The sequence below is a fragment of the Eschrichtius robustus genome, chromosome 3 (assembly GCF_028021215.1).
Source record: "Eschrichtius robustus isolate mEscRob2 chromosome 3, mEscRob2.pri, whole genome shotgun sequence".
Classification (NCBI taxonomy): Eukaryota; Metazoa; Chordata; class Mammalia; order Artiodactyla; family Eschrichtiidae; genus Eschrichtius; species Eschrichtius robustus.
The window spans coordinates 117,937,942-117,956,224 of NC_090826.1; the positions used below are offsets into that span (position 1 = coordinate 117,937,942).

Genomic DNA, 18,283 nt, shown 5'->3' on the forward strand with positions numbered 1-18,283 from the left:
CCAGGCCGAGGTTTCAAGCCATGGAATGGAGGAAACGAGGCAGAGAGGAGCAGCACCAGAGGCCAGGAGAGAGTGGAAAGGGCCACAGCTTCTTTGTTTTTTAAAAATTCTATAATTTGGGAGAGGGTGGTGATTAATTTCCAAAATACACTTCAGAGTCCCACCTTCCACACAGCTCCCTACTGACAGCCCTTTGGTTTCTCAGACAAAATTTAAGAGCCCTCATAAAGCCAGAAGTACTGATAACCCCTCAATGCACCCAAAAGCAGTGATCACTTCAATCCCTTACAAAGACTATGTTCTATAGACTTTGCTTCTCCCTATACATTTGTCTTACGGCTCAGTGGCAAGGTGGCTGTAGAGACACACATGATGGGGGTAAGTGGAAAAGGGAAACAAAGGGGAGCCCAGGCACATGGGTGCAGGGAGGAGTGGGGAACACCACTTCCATTTTTCGTTTGTCTTTTCCTTTAAAAAAAAAAAAAAAAGGCAGGGGTGTGATTGGTTGGAAGGGTAGAGAACAAACCCCAGAACGGTATGTAAGCTCCAGAGGTGGGTGGTGAGAAGTCCCCAGAGAAGTGAGAAGGGGAAAAAGGTCAGGGCAATGCTTGCAGCATCAAGTTCCTCAGGAGTTTCTGTCGGCCCAGCTCATAGTCCTCCTCGTCCACATTCACCAGCAGCTTGATGGCCTCATGGCCCACAGCCTGCTTGAGGGAGTCTGTGATGAAGACACCTTTAAGTGCCTCTAGTAACGAGCCATTGATATAGTCGCGCCAGAATGCGTCGAGGTAGGTGAGCTCAGAGAACTTGATGTCACAGATGATGGAGCCCAGGTCCCGGGACTTGAGGATGGTGTTGGCCTGGTTAAAGCGCTCAAACTGGCGCTCAAGTGGGTCCTGCTTGTTAGAGAAGACGTTGCCCTGCAGAGCAGTCTCATGCTGGCAGTATTCAGCCCGAACCCGCAGTCTGATGTCTGTGGGGAAAAGAAGATATGCAGAAGAGTTTGCACTTTACACGCAAGTTTGAAAGGTTGAATAGAACAGCAGAGTAGCAAAGTTGGGAACATCACCTGACAGCTTCTCTACCTCTTCCCAGAACTAGTTCTTTTCTATGTACCTCTGAAATCCTTGCCTGAACTCGAGGTTCCCTTAAATGGGCCATGCCCAGGTCAGATTATTTCCATCACTCACAAGTAGCACCTTGATTCTAGGAGATATTTTCCTAATTAACAGACACACAATTTCACTTTAATACTCTATCATGACTTGGGTCATCCTACAATAAGGATGTCATAACAGCATCCCTTTCATCTAGTATTACCTAGAAAGAGTTGAAATGTACTCTGCCACAAAGGTAGAGGAGTTCTCCTCCCAGAGACTATACCATTCAATCTCACTTTGCAACAGCAATCAAACTGAGCCTTACACTGAATAGAATAACTGCCCAGTATTCCAGCAGTTCTTTGTATTTCCCTTCAAGTCTACTCTACCTCTAGAACCCTTGAACTTCCTCACCGCATGTCTGCTTTTCCTTGGGATCTGGTGTCACTGACTTCCGGCGTTTTCGCTGGCTCCCAAGTGTAGCTCTCCCTCGAGCTGGCCGCTTGCTACACATCTGAGGGCCCGAAGTGGGGCAGCACACCACAGGATAGTGGGGAGGCACTGACCAGAGGGTAAAAAGGGAGACACAGTAGGGTAAAAGCAGAAATTCAAACACTTCACTTGGAATGAGGAAGAATCGTTTAGACTTAGCACTAAAAGCAGTATCAATAATGTGACCTGAAAGGCAGACACAATGTGAGAACAATTACAGGACCCAGATGAAGCACTAACACCTCATCTGATTTTTGGGGCGCCAGATATGGGGTGGGGGGGACGGTGTCCTTTCATTTAGGCTGGCGAAACTGGGAAAAGATGGGTCCAGTGTCCTCTTTCTTGATTATGGAAATTAGGGGGAGTTAATATTGTCTCACCTGTTTTAGGGGGGTGGGGAGGCCTCGGTTCTGGATCGCTGAGGGCTCTGGGTGTCACATAGCGAATTGATGTCTCTTCCAGATATTTGTCTACAAGATCAGGGCACACTGTAGGGGGAGAGGGATTCACTCAGGAAAAGATACACCCTTCCCTTCTCCCAGTCCAACCCTCCACTGGGCCTCATAACTTATTCTCCTCAGTACTCCCCAGCGTCAATGCCTCCTTCTGCTTGGACTCCAATGCTGCTCACTCAGGGCCGCCCACAGCTCTTCCCTGATTCCAGCGTCCCCAGCCCCCAGTGCACCCTCACCAGCCCGTCTCCTCTTGAGGGTGACGTAGGGCAGCAGGTCATGGCGAGTGATGATGCGCAGCAGCTGCAGCACCTGGCGAAAGTTACTCTCATCACAGCGGCCCTGGCGCTCCAGCGCCAATAAGAAGTCACGTCCATTTCGGATGAGGCCACGCTCGTGGTCATCAATGACATCAACAAAGAGGAAGGAAAGAACTCGTACGTCTCTGTGTGTCAGGTGGGTGCCCACGATGTCAAACATGCGATGCAGGCTATACAGCCCGTGCTCTTGCTCACCATGCTCTTCGGGCCACACCTGGCTTGCCCTCCGCTTTAGGCCCGCCATGCTGGGGGCTCAGGTGCACAATGCTTTCCAGAATCCCTGCTCAGCAGCTGCAATCCCCAGTATACTATAAGGAAAAGGAAAGAACCTGTGAACCACTCAATGTCAGGAATTAGTCATCCATTCCCATACTCCCAGAGCCCAACACAATGCCTGGCACAGTGTAGTGCTTAATAAGCGTTTATTAACTTTTACAAAGTTTTTTTTTTTTTTTTTTTTTTTTCTTTTTGACTGCACCACGCGGCATGTGGGATCTTAGTTCCCGACCCTTGCATTGGAAGCACGGAGTCTTAACTGCTGGACTGCCAGGGAAGTCCCTACAACGTACTTATTAAAAAATATAGCCTAGAGCTCTGTATATCCAACAGATGCTGCCCTAAGTCCAGATCCTACTGGAGAAAGAAGGTCCCTTCTGCTAAGTAAGACTTGTTAACTGCAATTTTAGCACTACATATTTAGCAGAAGTTGCTATTAAATATTACCCCAATTGTTCCTCTGGCCTCCAAAATACTGCTTTTGGTCCCTTGTGCTCTCCCTGCCAGCGCCCCCAGTCAATTCATCCCTTAAATGTAGGTGAAATGAGGAGAAGTAGAGAATTCACTCTAAATTCTAATATAGAAGCTGCATCAGATGAACTTAGGGGCTGACAACAGGGAAACTGAAAGCCTTTAGGGTTACAACTAGTTTTAATTCTGCCTATTTCAGGACTTCCCTGGTGGCGCAGTGGTTAAGAATCCGCCTGCCAATGCAAGGGACACAGGTTCGAGCCCCGGTCCGGGAAGATCCCACATGCCGCGGAGCAACTAAGCCTGCGAGCTACTACTACTGAAGCCCGCACGTCTAGAGACCGTGCTCCACAACAAGAGAAGCCACCGCAATGAGAAGTCCGCACACCACAACAAAGAGTAGCCCCTGCTCGCTGCAACTAGAGAAAAAGCCCATGTGCAGCAACGAAGACCCAATGCAGCCATAAATAAATAAATAGAAAAAAGAAAAATGGGACTTAAAAAAAAAAATTCTGCCTGTGTCATTAACAAACTGTGTAGCTGTGTGCCCTTAAGTCACTTAACTTGAAAGTCTCACTGTCCCCATCTACAAAACAGGGATGAAAGAAACTACTCCTCGGAGTTAAGAATCCAATGAGAAGATGCATGTGAAATCACTGTAAAACTTATCTAAATGGTTAAGAGATTTCAAAGAGATAAGCATCCTTGGCCTCTGCAGCCCAGACTCATCCCTCCACAAACCTAACCTCATATTTCCTACAATCAAACCAAGTCCAGGAGAATAAATGCTAAGAAAGTTAATTAAATAGCCACCGAACCCATGGATTTAAAACAACAAACATCACTAAGCTCCTAGGTTGAGCATTCTTGTAAGTCTCCTATACCACCTGTACTCGCCTGATGTTCACACACCATTTGGATATGTCACTTTCTAACCTTTCCTCATGGTTGTCGTTTACCAATCCCCTGTCAATGACCAATCACAGTCCTACATTTATTATATATTTTGGCATTTAATTCACAAATTTCCTCCATCATCCTGGGTAATATCAGTGACCCAGCCAATAACCAATCCTCAAGTCCAACAACTTTCACCTCCTCTCTGGCCACTCATATTCACTGCCCCGGCAGAGAGTACCACCCAATACTGCTCCACCACCTGACCACAACCTCCAATCACCCAATCAATTATAAATTACTGTTGATGCTACTTTCTATTTCTTAAATCTGCCTCACCCTTCCACCTCTACCACCACCACACTGGTTCAGGCCCCAGTAATCTCTCACCTGGATTACTGCAACAGCCTCTCTAAGTCTGTTGCAGCCACCAACCCTAACCTGCCTAAATCAATCCCCCACGTCCAGCTGAATTATCTAAAATGCACAACTGACCACATCACTTTTCGGCTTAAGACCTCGCTACAGTCCCCTCCTTACCAATAAGAACACTCCAAACTCCTTACCCAACACACCAAACCTTCCAAGATCAAGGCCTTGCCTACTTTGCCAACCTCACAACTCACTTTTTATTCTCTAACATTATCCGTTTGTTTATAGTTCACATACATCATACAATTCATTTCTCTGTAACTTTCTTCAGACTATTCTCTTTGCCTGAATGCCCCTCTCCCTTCTCTTCCACACCCCCCATTACCACTCTTTTTCAGATGGTTAACTCCTACTCATCCTTTAAGAATCAGCTCAGATGCCATCTTCAAATTCATTCTCTACACCCCCACGCTGGTATAAGTAGTCCTCTTCTGTGCTCCTATGGAACACTGTACATATTTCCCTTAAACCATTTATCGAAGTGTACTAAAATTATTTGTGTATTTATTAGCCTATTAGATCTTAAGCGACTCACGTAGAGGGCCTAGGTCATATTCATCTTTATGTCTCTAGTGCCTAGCAATGGATGGAGGCTGGCCTATAGTAGGAGTAACCTGTTGTTGAACTGAAATGAATCTCCAAGAGATCACCACAAGCAATACCAATTAAGAAAAAAACTCACAGAAATCCAAGAGTGAGAGGACCCCATTAAAAGTACACGCAACTCAGGTATCATGCATATACTCTAACTGGCTATAGCCTCCCCCACATGGCAAAACTACCCATACCATAGTACCCTACTCAACAGCGAGACAGGCTGTTCTGTCTGTTTTATACTCCAAGAAACAGGCTAGGTTAAGAAAGAGAATAAAATTATAAACTACTTCAGAAAAGTCAAGCTGTTGGGGACTCAGAAAACTGAAGAGCAAGTAGGACCTGGTCCTCTCTTTTAATCCTGAAACGGAAGCACAGAGACACTCATACCCTTAAGAAAAGGGGAGGGCTTCCCTGGTGGCGCAGTGATTAAGAATCCGCCTGCCAATGCAGGGGACATGGGTTCGAGCCCTGGTCCGGGAAGATCCCACATGCTGCGGAGCAACTAAGCCCGTGCGCCTCAACTACTGAGCCTGCGCTCGAGAGTCTGCGTGCCACAACTACTGAGCCCACGTGCCTTGAGCCCCCGTGCTCCCCAACAAGAGAAGCCGCTGCAATGAGAAGCCCGCGCACTGCTACAATGAGCAGCCCCCCACCCCCGCACGCAACTAAAGAAAGCCCATGCGCAGCAACGAAGACCCAACACAGCCAAAAATAAATAAATAAACAAATAAGAAAAGGGGAGGGCCACCCTGTAATCACCTAGCCCCATACCATGTGTTCAGATATGTGGACAGGAAATATAGCCCTTATCTAGTTATGAGAGCCCAGATGTCCCACCCAAAGCATGGGAAACAACTGGGAAAATAGCGATTCAACTATTGACTGGTCTTCCTTGTCTCTTCCTCGCTTGTTTCACCTGCTGCAGTCACTGGCTACAAATAGAGGGGACTGAAGGAAAACAACTTCTTGCTCATAGCAGGTAACATGAGAAAACTGAGTCTCCTTAGAGCCCCTACAACTTCTCCTTGTTCCCTATCCCACCTGTTCCCCTTGGCCAGCTGTTCATTATGTGGATCCCATAAAAAACAGATGGGCAGGTTTCACATTCAACCAATCAGAAGAGCAGGCTGCTTCAGAGCTCCCTAATTCAAAGTGTCCTGACTATAAACCCCAGGAAATTAGGAAATATTGTCCCCACATACCTGGTCACTGGAAAATGAACCAGAATACAGGGAAGCACTGTGGTCCTAATTATGTATCAATGGATGCAATTCTACAATAGGTCTCAATCCTGAGGGTTAACTCCCTAGATTTGAGGAAAAAACAGCCACCTTTAAGTCGTAGATCCTAGGCTGGATCAAAGTGACAGGAATTATCAGAGCTTCTAGGTCAGTGGTTCTCAACCAGGGGCGACTTTGCCCTCCAGGGGAATTCAGCAATGTCTGGAGTCATTTTAGACTGCCATGACTGGGAGGGTGGTAAGGGAGGGTGCTACTGGCGTGCAGTGAGTAAATGTGATGGATGATGCTAAACATCCTATAATGCACAGGACGGCCTCTTACAACAAAGAATTATCTGGTCCAAAATGTCAATAATGCTAAAGATGAGAAATCCTATTCTAGATGGAGCATGATGAAGGGTCAAAAGGAGAGACAGGGGCTTCCCTGGTGGCGCGGTGGTTAAGAATCTGCCTGCCAATGCAGGGGACACGGGTTCGAGCCCTGGTCTGGGAAGATCCCACATGCCGTGGAGCAGCTGAGCCCGTGCGCCACAATTACTGAGCCTGCGCGTCTGGAGCCCATGCTCCGCAACAAGAGAGGTCGCGATAGTGAGAGGCCCGCGCACCGCGATGAAGAGTGGCCCCCACTTGCCACAACTAGAGAAAGCCCTCGCACAGAAACGAAGACCCAACACAGCCATAAAAAAAAAAAAAAAAAAAAAAAAAAGGAGAGACAGCATGTCGCTTCCATCCTATATCTGGAAAAGGAAGTCATTTGGTCCCTCCAACCCAAACCCATCAAACAATATTCCAGAAGAAAAGCCAGTCAGACAAAGACTCATTTAACTTAACTAAGGAGTTCCATCCCACTCCAACTTGGCTTCTCTATCACCTGCTGTTGCCATTTAGGTGAACAGCAGGTGACAGGACTACACTCCCTTCCGCCCCATCCCAGGAGGTCTAATTTGACCTAGTTCAATCTAAATTTCTGTGCAGATCAGAGAAATGCCATCCTCTGCAAGACAGACAGAAAGGATCCTGCACTTAAACCTTGCAGCCATCTTTAAAGTCCCAAAACTAGACCAAAAGCAGACCCTTCCTTGTTAGGCTGCTGATCAGACTTATACTGCTTACGCAATGAAGCAAAATGTAGAAGAGGCAGAAGTTTCCCAAGGCCATGCTTGTCCTTGGGAGAAATGTCAGGAGGCTGGCATGCAGACTAAGAGGCAGCACTCCCCACTTAATTATCATCTAGGATGGTGAGTTCACTCACTCAGCAATCCAGATGGGGGTTCCAAGAATCTATCTAACTTCAGCACTAAAAGAACATGGCCAACTTCCTCTTAAACCAAAATATACTCAGCTTTCTGTGGCAGTGAATCGAAGGAACTCAGCTTAAATTATACAGAGATCCTAGATGAAAAGTATCAGAGCAGTGAGGAGAATGTGCCCCCTCTAAAACTGAAGATTACAAAGAACTTCAGAATCTTGGTGCCTGAAATATTGCCAGACACCAAGAGACAAACACTCCAGTAAACAAGAGTCCTGATCCTGCTGGCTGATTTGGGTCTATTTGAGAGCCTAACGTATGGATCGCCCTTAATAGGTTCCCGAGACTAATTCTTTATTCTGATGAATTTCTGCATTTCCTGGAGCTGCAGGGTTTTTTGTTGTTCGTTTTCTTTTGGGAGGTCCAAGCCAGCCAAGGGCCAACAAACAATCTGTATGTATCTACAGGACTTCCTCTTGATTAATCGTTATCTATTAGATTTCTACTTCCGTACAAAGTCTAGTCTCATCCCAACCAGGGATGAGATCTGTATTTTTTGAGGTACTTGATTCTCTCAGAAGCCCTTAGAAGGCATGTGGAAGAAATAAATAAAGAGTGATGCCTTGAAATGAAAACAACAGTCCAGTTTCATCCCAAAAGAACGAGAGGTATTTGACTCTCGCAGAAGCCCTGTGAGAGGGAAAGTCATGTGGAAAATCTGAAAAAGAGTGATGTCTTGAAACCTGAAACGTAAAGGACATGGAAAACCTTAAAGATGACTAAGACGACTACATAAAGAGCTTTCTTGCTGGTAGGACCAAGAAAATGTAACCAAATATCTGGAAGTCAGAATTACAAACTGTGTTTTCAAAATGAAGATTCCAGAACAACTAGGAGAAAGAGTAAGCTAGAGGAAAAGCCTTCCCGGGGCAGGTGCCTCAGTAACCCTCCAAGGGCAACATTTAGTAGACACTGTACTAGAGTACAAAGTTCCATATGTTTAAAAATGTTTCTCTCAGAGCTGACCACGAAGGCTAAATAATAACAAAACAAGGCTGGAGGCTTGCCCTAAGACACCTAATTTCTGTTCTCCCTTCCCTCCTATCAATCTCCAGTGACCCAAAGGGACAATGACTGCAACAGATCTTACACACTGAAAACCCATTTTCCCTGTCAGCTACCCCATTACTGAGCTCAACCCCCAATATGCCATTTCCATTTCATGCCGTTTCCATTCCCTTCCATTGTTTGAAAACAATAAAAAGTTCCAGACTTACCTCTGCAAGAAACTTAATTTCCCAGGTCTCTTCCTAGCACAAGGTTCAAAGCCAGCAGCAAAGCAAAAACAAATAAGAGGGGGAAGCGTCAATTTTCAAGCTTTATTTTGAAACCTCAAAGAGGCAGTCAATCTCAGCTGCAAAAATATACAGACAAGCCTGAAGCCATTTCAATTGAAATGATCCACTCCAAGCTAGATGAGAGAACTCACTCCCATCAAAGTCCCCAGGCTTCCCTAACCTTCTGTTACCCAATTCACAACACAATAGCAACTCCAAGAATTTCCAGTCTCAGTGGCTTAGGGCAAGAAAGGTCCCAAATTCAACAACTTGTGGGAAAACCAATCATCCTCTGACACCTCACCTGACTCCTCAATTCCTTATGAAGCCCAGCTACTAACCCACATGACCATTCCCTTCTGCCCTTCCCACCCTAGTAAGAGCTAAAGGCCTGGCAATTAGAATTGGCTGTAACTGATGCTGCTTAACTCTGCTCTCTCTGCCTTTCTACAGGGAAAAGGGAAACCCCTGAACCTCTATCACTCGTGCAGCTACACTGTCCTATCTCCCATCCCATTCCCCTTCCTCCCAAACTTTCCTCCTAGTCTCTCACTTTCTCCATTACCTCGTCACACCGACACGCTCTCCATTCCCCAAACCTCCGTCCTCTCCTTTTCCACCCAAATTCTCCCCTAGGCCCTTCCCCCTCCCACCTCCAATTTAACACTTTCACAACCTCCCCGCAAACGTCTCAAATCCAATCTTCACCTTTTCCCACTTCTCCACAACACCCCTTACAAGAGTCCAGTCCTTCTTCCAACCACATGCCACAAGCCCCCTTCCCCTTCACAGCCGCGGCCCCTCCTTCCCGTTCCTACCCCCTCAGCCCGGCGGGACCGCAGCCCCACTCCCCACCTCGGCCTCTCTAATACCCCTAGCCTGGCCCAGCCTCGGCCCTTGTTTACGCCCCTCCCCTGCCCCACTCCTCCGCCTCGACCCTGCCCTCTCCCGCAGTTGCCACCTCCCCCGCACGCCCCCCTCGGCCGCTCCCCTCCCCCACCTTGCAGCGTCCCGTCACCTCCCTCTCTTCAGGTTCTCAGGCTAGACGTCGCCACCGCCTCCCCCTCCACTTTCCTTCCCCAAGCCCTTTGCGGCCCCGCCCGGCCCCGCCCCGTTCCGCTCGACTCCCCCTCCCCAATCCGGCCGCCCCGCCGCCTCACTCTCGGCTCAGGCTCGGCGCCGCCATGTTGGATCCATCCGCGCCGCTCTCCCGGGCCTGTCTCACGGCGCCGCATCCGGGCTCCAGCCGCCGCCGCCGCCGCCGCCACCGCGGGCGTGGGGGAGGGGAGAGGCGGGCGGGGGTGGCTGCATCCTGAACAGCGCCTCCCGGAACCTGGCCGGTTAGTGGCGGCTTCGAGACCATAGTGAGGCATGAGCCGGAGTAGCCATGCTAGTTGAGGGCAGCCTGGCAGCGGCATTAAACGGGGAGTGGATAGCTTCATTTCGGTAGCGGAGAATAGAGATTGGCAGCCATCTTGCTTTGGGGCAAGCTGGCAAGGCAAGTTATTCTTCAGGACGGCTTCAGGGCAGTAGTAAAGCATGAGAGAGGGTTGCGTTCTTGAGTGTGGAAACGTTGGTGGGGTCGGAGCTGTCTGGTGTCGACTTCAAGATCCATTGAAAGACTGCGACTGGCAGTCATGACGCGTAAGGGCGGAATATTACGGGGGTCGGATTGCCCCGCGAACTTAGGGGAAGGTTCATGATCTGGGTTTGACCTTTGCTCTGAGCTTCCTGGTAACCCGGACGTTCCGTAAACTTGGGCCCGGAACAGAAAGAGCTGCTCAGATGCCCCCTCGGATTTCACTTTTTGAGCATTTGGTTTTTGAGCACCCACTTCCTGAAGGAAGTGTCGCCTGAGCTGAATACTGGACTGTTGGGAATTGGGGGTGGGGGGCTAGGTACCTTCTGGAGCTGCGCGCAGCCTGGTTTGGTTAAAAGAGAGGTAATAGATGAGTCCCGGAGGTTGGGAGGGGCCTGTTTACGCAAGGCCTTGTAAATTAGTTTATTTTATCCTAAGGGTAATGAATAGGTTTTGAAGAGTCTTAGCAGAGGTGTGAACAAATATATTTGCGTTTTAGAAAGATCACTGGTTGCAATGGGGAGAATGAATTGGAGGGCGTGAAGTTAGAGGCAAGAACAATTGGGAAGCTCTTACCCTGGTAAGAGACTACAGCGGTCTGTCCTCTAGAAGGGGGAGTGCAGATGGGGAAAAATTGATCGGAAATGGGTATGAGGCTGAGGGAGGAATCCAAGGTATTTCCCAGTGCTCTGGCTTGGGCAACTGGGGAATAATGCCATTTTCATTGTTGTTTTGGGTGGGGGAAGAGTGAGTTTTAGGTGCCTGTGGGATATCCATTAGACAATAGAATATTAGATAAGGTGGGTTGGGAGTCCAAAAGGAAAGTTTGGGGGGCGGGGGGGGCGCCCTAGCGTGTGAAAATAGAAGGTTGTTGAAGCCATGGAAGTGACCAAGATGGCTTAGAAAGAGGAATTTGAGATGACATGAGGGAAGAGAGAGGAAAAGAGGACATTGAGAAGGAAAGGAAAGAAGAAACCAGGAGAGAAGTATCAAGGAAACTGGTCAGTGTCAAACATAACAGATCAGGTAAGATGTGGGCTAAAATGTGTCCATTGGATTTTGCAACAAGTCGTTTAGTAATTTTGGAGAAAGCTGTTTCAGAGATACAGTGGGGGTAGAAGCAACATTGAGGTAAATTGAGTGACTGGAAAGGCACAGTGTGTAAAGACAATTTCTTCACGGTGTTGACGGTAGAAAGAGGCTAGCAGTAGGGTATAGCATAAGGGAGAATTACAAAGAAAGGGAAGGAGTTTTAGATATCTGTGGGACAGCCAGATGGAGATGTCCAAATGGCAGTTGAAGGTACAAATCTAACACATGGGAGAAAATTATATTAAATGGAAAAAAACCAAGTGCAGAAGAATACTTACATATTTACACAAGTGTTAAAAAATTAACTATGAAGAGTGGGCCTGGGAGGGATGAAACTTATGCTTTTTATTTTAGATTCATCTTTACTGTTTGTTTTACTGTGTACATAACATATGTTACTTTTATAGAAAGCTGCTTTTTAAAAACTCCAATGATGTATAGGCCAGAATTTCGGGATCATGAACATTTCAGTGGTAGTTGAAGCCATAGATTTGGATAAGCTCCCCAGAGAACAGCAGGGGCTAAGACGAGTGCCTTGGAGAATTCTAACATTTAAGGCACAAGTAGGAGAGCCCTTGGAGAATCTTTGAAAAGGAACAAGCAGTGAGGAAGAAAAACACTGGATCCTAATTATCACAGAATCAGAAGGAAGAGAGTGTTTCAAGAGGATGGACGTTATTAAAAGTGTCAGATGTCCCCAGAAAGGCAGCTAACAAGAAAGGTTAAAAGCTAGCTCCAGACTCAGGTTTCCTGGGAACTTGGCATAAAGGTCAAATCCAGATCTTGAACCGTCACCAAATATCACGTGGAATTCAACCCCCATGTTGTTCCATCCTTATATGTCATGGTTGCCAGTCCCAGTCTTTCAGTGGGTCTTGAAGTCAACACCAGCCAGTTCTGGCAGCACTAGTATTTCCACAGTCAAGAATGCTTCCTCTCCCATTCTTTACTATGGACCTTAAGCTGCCAGCAAGAAAAACTTGTGTTGCCAGAAATGGTAAAGTTAAGGAATTGAAAGTAGGAGTAGGGACTTCCCTGGTCGTCCAGTGGTAAAGAATCTGCCTTCCAATGCAGGGGACAGGGGCTCGATCCCTGGTCGGGGAACTAAGATTCCCACATGCTGCGGGGCAGCTAAGCTTGCACGCCTCAACTAGAGAGCCCGCATGCTGCAAACTACAGAGCCCATGCGCTCTGGAGCCTGCGCGCCACAACTACAAAGAGAGAAAATGTGCATGCCACAACTAGAGAGAAGCCCGCGCGCACTGCAACGAAAGATCCCATATGCCGCAACGAAGACCTGACACAGCCAAAAAATAAAAACTAATATAATTAATTAATTAATTAAAAAAAAAAAAAGAAAGTAGGAGTATAAGTTGGAGTTGAGAAGGTCAAAAACTAGCTAATGATCACGTGGATTTTCCTAAAACCACCCAGATAGGAAGAGTTGGTACAGAGAGGTTATTTAATAGGCACTGGAGTTCTCAGTAAGCATGAAGGATAAAGGGTACTAGAGCCAAATGGCATAAGCTTTAAAGAAGGAAGAGTTTTTACAAGAGGATGAGAGCACAATCATCTGAAAGTAGCAGTGGATTGCAAAGAGAAGGATGATACCCTGCCACCCTTTCCTACAGGAGTGGAAGAATGAACAACCTCTACTTTACACAGTTGAAGGGAAGAGATATCCATTAGAAAAAGCCAAAAATGTCTACCCCCGCTTCACCACCACCCCATACTGGAACTCTGTTCTTTTGTAAACAGCCTCCCCTATATTCTCATTTTCTTCACAGATTACTCCCTAACTTTTCCTAGTGGACGAGTCATCAGGACAGAGGTAGCTAGCTGTGATATATGGAAGGGGGATTTACCCCACCCACATAAGCCCACAAAAGAGGCGGACACAGGCACTACTTCTTAAAATAGAATCATGTTCTCTCCCTACCCATATCCGGAAGTGGTTTGATACCTAGCAATCTTGACATCATGGTAGTAATTCCTTTTCATGAGCCCGTCTCCTAAACTTAACCCAGCCCCATTTAGAGGGTTAGAGAGGAGAGTCCATGCTGAGGACTGCCTTCTCTAATAGTATGGTGTCCTATCTGCTCATTGCAGCCTCTGGAGAAAAGATAGATTGCCTTCTTCTTCACTCAGAATGGAAAGCTAAAGGAAGGACTGGGATTTTTCTTCATTAGGCCTTCAAAGTAATCCCTCTTCCTCTATAGGACTCGAAGGACCTAATCCTTTTCCCTGGGGCCAAACGTTAACTAAATTTTACAAATTCCAGACATTGGAACAGTTGCCGGGCCAGCTGTTCCTAAGTTAGTGCATTCATGACTGCATTTGTAGGAAAGTTTTCTGTTTGGGGGGCCCCGGAAATTCACTCTTAAAACATGAAGCCTTTGGGAATTCCCTGGCAGTCCAGTGGTTAGGACTCCGTGCTTCCACTGCAGGGGGCACAGGTTTGATCCATGGTCAGGGAACTAAGATCCCACATGCCACGCTGCGTGGCCAAAACAAAAGACAGACAAACAAAAAACATGAAGCCTTGAGATATAATAGGTGCTGAAGAGATCATAATGCCAATAAAGAGAGCTGAGCAGATTTCCTGAGGTGAAATGGGGTAAATACTAACTAAACCAAGGAGACGGGCACTCTCACGCCCAGCACTGAGAAAAAATATTTCAAACACTAAGATTTTTTGTTAGTTGTAGCTAAGCAGCCGTTCCCCTTTGGCTTAAACTGTACATCATCTCTGTAGTTAAAGCAAAAACTTCATTTCTTGTCTGGTGTTCTTTTTCCACCCTCTCCTTCAACTAAAAACTCGAGAAAACTCTCTCAGAAGATTGAGAACCCTATGTAGGATTCTCCTGTTCCTCCGCCTTTCATGTCCCTTCCTTTATATCAGTTCCTGTCTCTTCCTTGGAGCCTCAGCTGAGATAACATCCCTCCAGCTTTCAAAGACGGGCCCCTCCAACTGGACCCTGAATCCCATTCTTTTCTGCTTCTCAATACACTCTATTCCCACAATTATCTCTTCCTTCACTAGAATCATTAAACTGACATCCTTCAGCTACCTTTCACATGCTCCCATTTCCAGTATGTCCTGCACTTAATTCTCAATTCACTCTAATTTTCAGTGGTTAGAAAGACCTTTTTTTTTTCTTCTGTATTTAGAAAAATCTCTTTGTAACTTCCATTTATTGGTCCTATTTTTTTTTGCCTCTGGATCAACGCATCAGAGCTATATGTCAGCCCTTCAGATAGCTACTATGTCCCTACTAAATATTTTTTCCCAGTCAATGGTACTACCAATTCAAATTATAGTAGATCTCTTATCTTTTTTAATCTGAATACTCTATTGAGGCTGCTTGTCCCAGTCTATGCTGTTCCCCAGCTCTGCCAGAATTAAAATCTTTTTAAACCAGACATTCCCTTAAAGAATTCTATACCCTGTTAGCAACCTATTGTCACAAGTATCCTCTTGACTCTTCCAGGCCCACTCTGATCCCTATGTCCCTGCCTGGGCTTTCCTCTTGAACTTTATCCTACAACGACTTGCTGACCTGACAGTCCTCTCTAGGTCTTGGTTTCCCATTAACTACAAGCTGCTCTAGCTACTCATTTTCACCCAAGCATCATACTTGCTCCTAATTTCAGTTGTACTTCAAACCTTGCTGTAAGCCCTTAGCTAGAATTCCAGTGTCTGCTGGCTCCTGAATAGAAGAGTAGGGACCACAATCAGTCACTGAATCCTAATGATCTGCTGTCCAAAATTCTCCTTAACCTGTTCCCTTCATTTGCCAGCTCTGACCCTCACTAATATGACTTTGGGCAAGTTCCTTCTCTGAGCTTGTTTTCTCATCTGTAAAAAGGGCAAATATAAAATAACATCCATGTCATAGGTCCCTGTTTTAATGATTATATTAAATAATATATGTGCAGTGTCAACACAGGGCCTAGCTCATTGTAAGCAGCGGATAAATGTTACCTAATATTTATATATAACAATTTTCACCATGTTTCAGAAATTCAGGAGGTTCTTTGTTAATGCTCTCTGCTGCCCCCATGGGGATGATTCTTCCAAGTCATTGGTTATCCCACAGGCAGGCCATGACAAAAAACAGCCCTGTCTTACCAACCCCACCAGCTAATTAGAGAATTAATTCTCTTTGGTTGGTTGTTCAGTCAAATAAAAATGATTCTATATTCTAGCAAATTCACTATCTTTTTCAAAGAACATATCAGGAAACTGTTACACTTTCCTGAAGTCAAGATGTACTGTCTCTATGATGTTCTAGTCTGTTAATCTAGTAACACTGACAAGGAAAGTCATTCAGTCATTTACTTAATAAATATACGTTAGGCATTTACTAATGTCAAGTACTGTGATTGATAGGCATATGGGATAGGATACACAGTGGTGAACAAAACAGACATGGTCCATGTCTTCATGGAGTTTACAGTTTACATGGGTAGACTGACACTAAGGAAAGAAAATAGCAAATATATCATTTTAAATTGAGATAGGTGCTATGAAGGAAAAGAACAGAATGCTGTGACAGAAAAATGAATGATCAGGGAAAGCTCTCTTTGAGGAGGTGACATGGAAGCTGAGACCCAAAGGACCCAAAGGAGCCAGCCTTCTTGCAGAAAAGGGAGGAATATCCCAGGCTGAGAGGACACCTGCTAAAGGCCCAAAGACAAGGAAGAGCCAACACCTTGGGAGACTGAATCACATCGCCATGACCACTGTAGGCATCTGGGGATTGCTGTTTCCTTTTCTATTCATAAAATACTCTTTAATAACTTATGCAGTTTTACTAAGAATCAGTAATCTTAGTTTTTTAGTTTCCAGAATTCACCATCTAGAATTTCCCTCTTTGAAGATGTGGACATTTGCTATATTGTGTGTTCCTCAGATGACCTAGACAGAAAACAATTTCACTTACAAATATTTCTGATTTCTAGAATACCATGTGTCCAGGCCCTGAACTCATTTAAAATGCTAAGAATCCTGTTACCATTTTAACTAATCATTAATGAACTTATAACTAACAAAAAGACTTTTCCTAACTCATTTTACCTCATTTCTTAATGTTTTCTTCCAAGTTTTAGCTATTTATAAACATTTTATATAGCTAAAATAATAATGTAATTGTCATTATTGCAGATGATAGCTTATTTACATAGATATAATCATGAGAATCAACTTTAAAATTATTACATATAATAGAATTTAGTAAAGTGGTGGTTGGGAGGGGAAGTAACATGCAGAAATAAATATCCCTTATATATAAACTATAAGTTAAAGGTATAATCAAAAAAAGACCCAATAGTGACAAGTCAGATAAAATGCCTAGGAATAATTAACAAGAATGGGCAAGATCTGTATGAATGAAAAAAAAAAATTTTCCCCATGCCGCATGGCTTGCAGGATCTTAGTTCCCTGACCAGGGATTGAACCTGTGCCCTTGGCAGTGAAAGCACAGAGCTCTAAACACTAGACCGCCAGGGAATTCCCAGTATGAATGAAATTTTAAAATGCTACCCATGGGCTTCCCTGGTGGTGCAGTGGTTAAGAATCCGCCTGCCAATGCAGGGGACATGGGTTCGAGCCCTGGGCCAGGAAGATCCCACATGCCATGGAGCAACTAAGCCCGTGCGCCACAACTACTGAGACTGTGCTCTAGAGCCTGCGAGCCACAACTACTGAAGCCCACGTGCCTAGAGCCCCCATGCTCTGCAACAAAAGAAGCCACCACAATGAGAAGCCTGCACACCGCAATGAAGAGTAGCCCACGCTGTCAGCAACTAGAGAAAGCCCAGGCGCAGCAACAAAGACCCAATGCAGCAAAACTAAATAAATAAATGTATAAATAAATAAAATAAAATGCTACCCACATAAAAGAGAACTTGATCAAACGGAAAATAATATCATGTTCCTGGATAGACCCAAATATGTGAGGAAATTTTGTATTGATAAGGTGTCACCTTAGATCAGTGGAAAGATTATACATACCCTTTAAAATTACTTCCACGTGCATTAATAGCCAGTCGTAATTAACATAAAATACTAGAAACTATCTAAAACGTAACGGTACAGGGACTTCCCTGGTGGTGCAGTGGTTAAGAATCCGCCTTCCCATGCAGGGGACATGGGTTCAAGCCCTGGTCCGGGAAGATCCCAAATGCCATGGAGCAACAAAGCCCGTGCGCCACAACTACTGAGCCCACGTGCCACAACTACTGAAGCCCGTGCGCCTAGAGCACGTGCTCCACAACAAGAGAAGCTACCACAATGAGAAGCCCGCACACCACAACGAAGAGTAGCCCCTGCTCACCACAACTAGAGAAAGCCCACACGCAGCAACAAAGACGCAATGCAGCCAAAAATTAATTAATTAATTTTAAAAATTTTATTAAAAAAAATAAAACATAATGGTTCAAAAACGTTGAAAATAAAAGAATTGGAAAAGATATACTGTGCAAATATAAACCAAAAGGAAATTATATAATAACAGATACAGTAGACTCGAAAGCAAAAGCGTTACTAGAAATAAACAAGGGCACTTCATATCAACAAGTCCAATTTACCAGGAAGTTTTAAATTTGTATGCACTTAACTTCAAATTATATAGAGCAACAGAGCTACAAGGAAAAAAATAGACAAATTCACTATCATAATAGGAGATTTAACATACGGCTGTCATCCATTGATAGAGGATACCTCTTTCAGAACCAGTAGACACCCC

General features: G+C 45.4%; 1 protein-coding gene across 3 annotated transcripts; it reads right to left on the minus strand.

The window, feature by feature from the left end:
* Positions 1 to 89: 89 nt before the first annotated feature.
* On the minus strand, positions 90 to 10,279 carry DEDD (death effector domain containing). 3 transcript variants are annotated; one of them, XM_068541123.1, is made up of 6 exons: positions 10,024 to 10,277; positions 8,804 to 8,836; positions 2,284 to 2,672; positions 1,973 to 2,080; positions 1,515 to 1,661; positions 90 to 973 (listed from the first exon to the last, which is right to left on the minus strand). In XM_068541123.1, exons 3-6 carry the CDS (start codon positions 2,606 to 2,608, stop codon positions 597 to 599), a joined length of 957 nt encoding a protein of 318 aa, XP_068397224.1. In that variant the 5' UTR covers positions 2,609 to 2,672; positions 8,804 to 8,836; positions 10,024 to 10,277; the 3' UTR covers positions 90 to 596. The 3 variants fall into 3 exon arrangements, with proteins under 3 accessions (XP_068397224.1, XP_068397225.1, XP_068397227.1); XM_068541124.1 differs by lacking the exon at positions 10,024 to 10,277 and adding an exon at positions 9,864 to 9,915; XM_068541126.1 differs by lacking the exon at positions 8,804 to 8,836 and having other exon boundaries at positions 10,024 to 10,279.
* Between the last annotated feature and the right edge of the window lie 8,004 nt (positions 10,280 to 18,283).

Bases quoted from the DNA above. Each gene is read 5' to 3' on its own strand.
- DEDD (XM_068541126.1), bottom strand. From the start codon at position 2,608: ATGGCGGGCCTAAAGCGGAGGGCAAGCCAGGTGTGGCCCGAAGAGCAT. The intron at 2,081-2,283 runs GTGAGGGTGCAC...CTCCCCCTACAG, and splicing joins CCTCAAGAGGAGACGGGCTG to TGTGCCCTGATCTTGTAGAC. The intron at 1,662-1,972 runs GTGAGACAATAT...CCCTCTGGTCAG, and splicing joins TCCCCACCCCCCTAAAACAG to TGCCTCCCCACTATCCTGTG.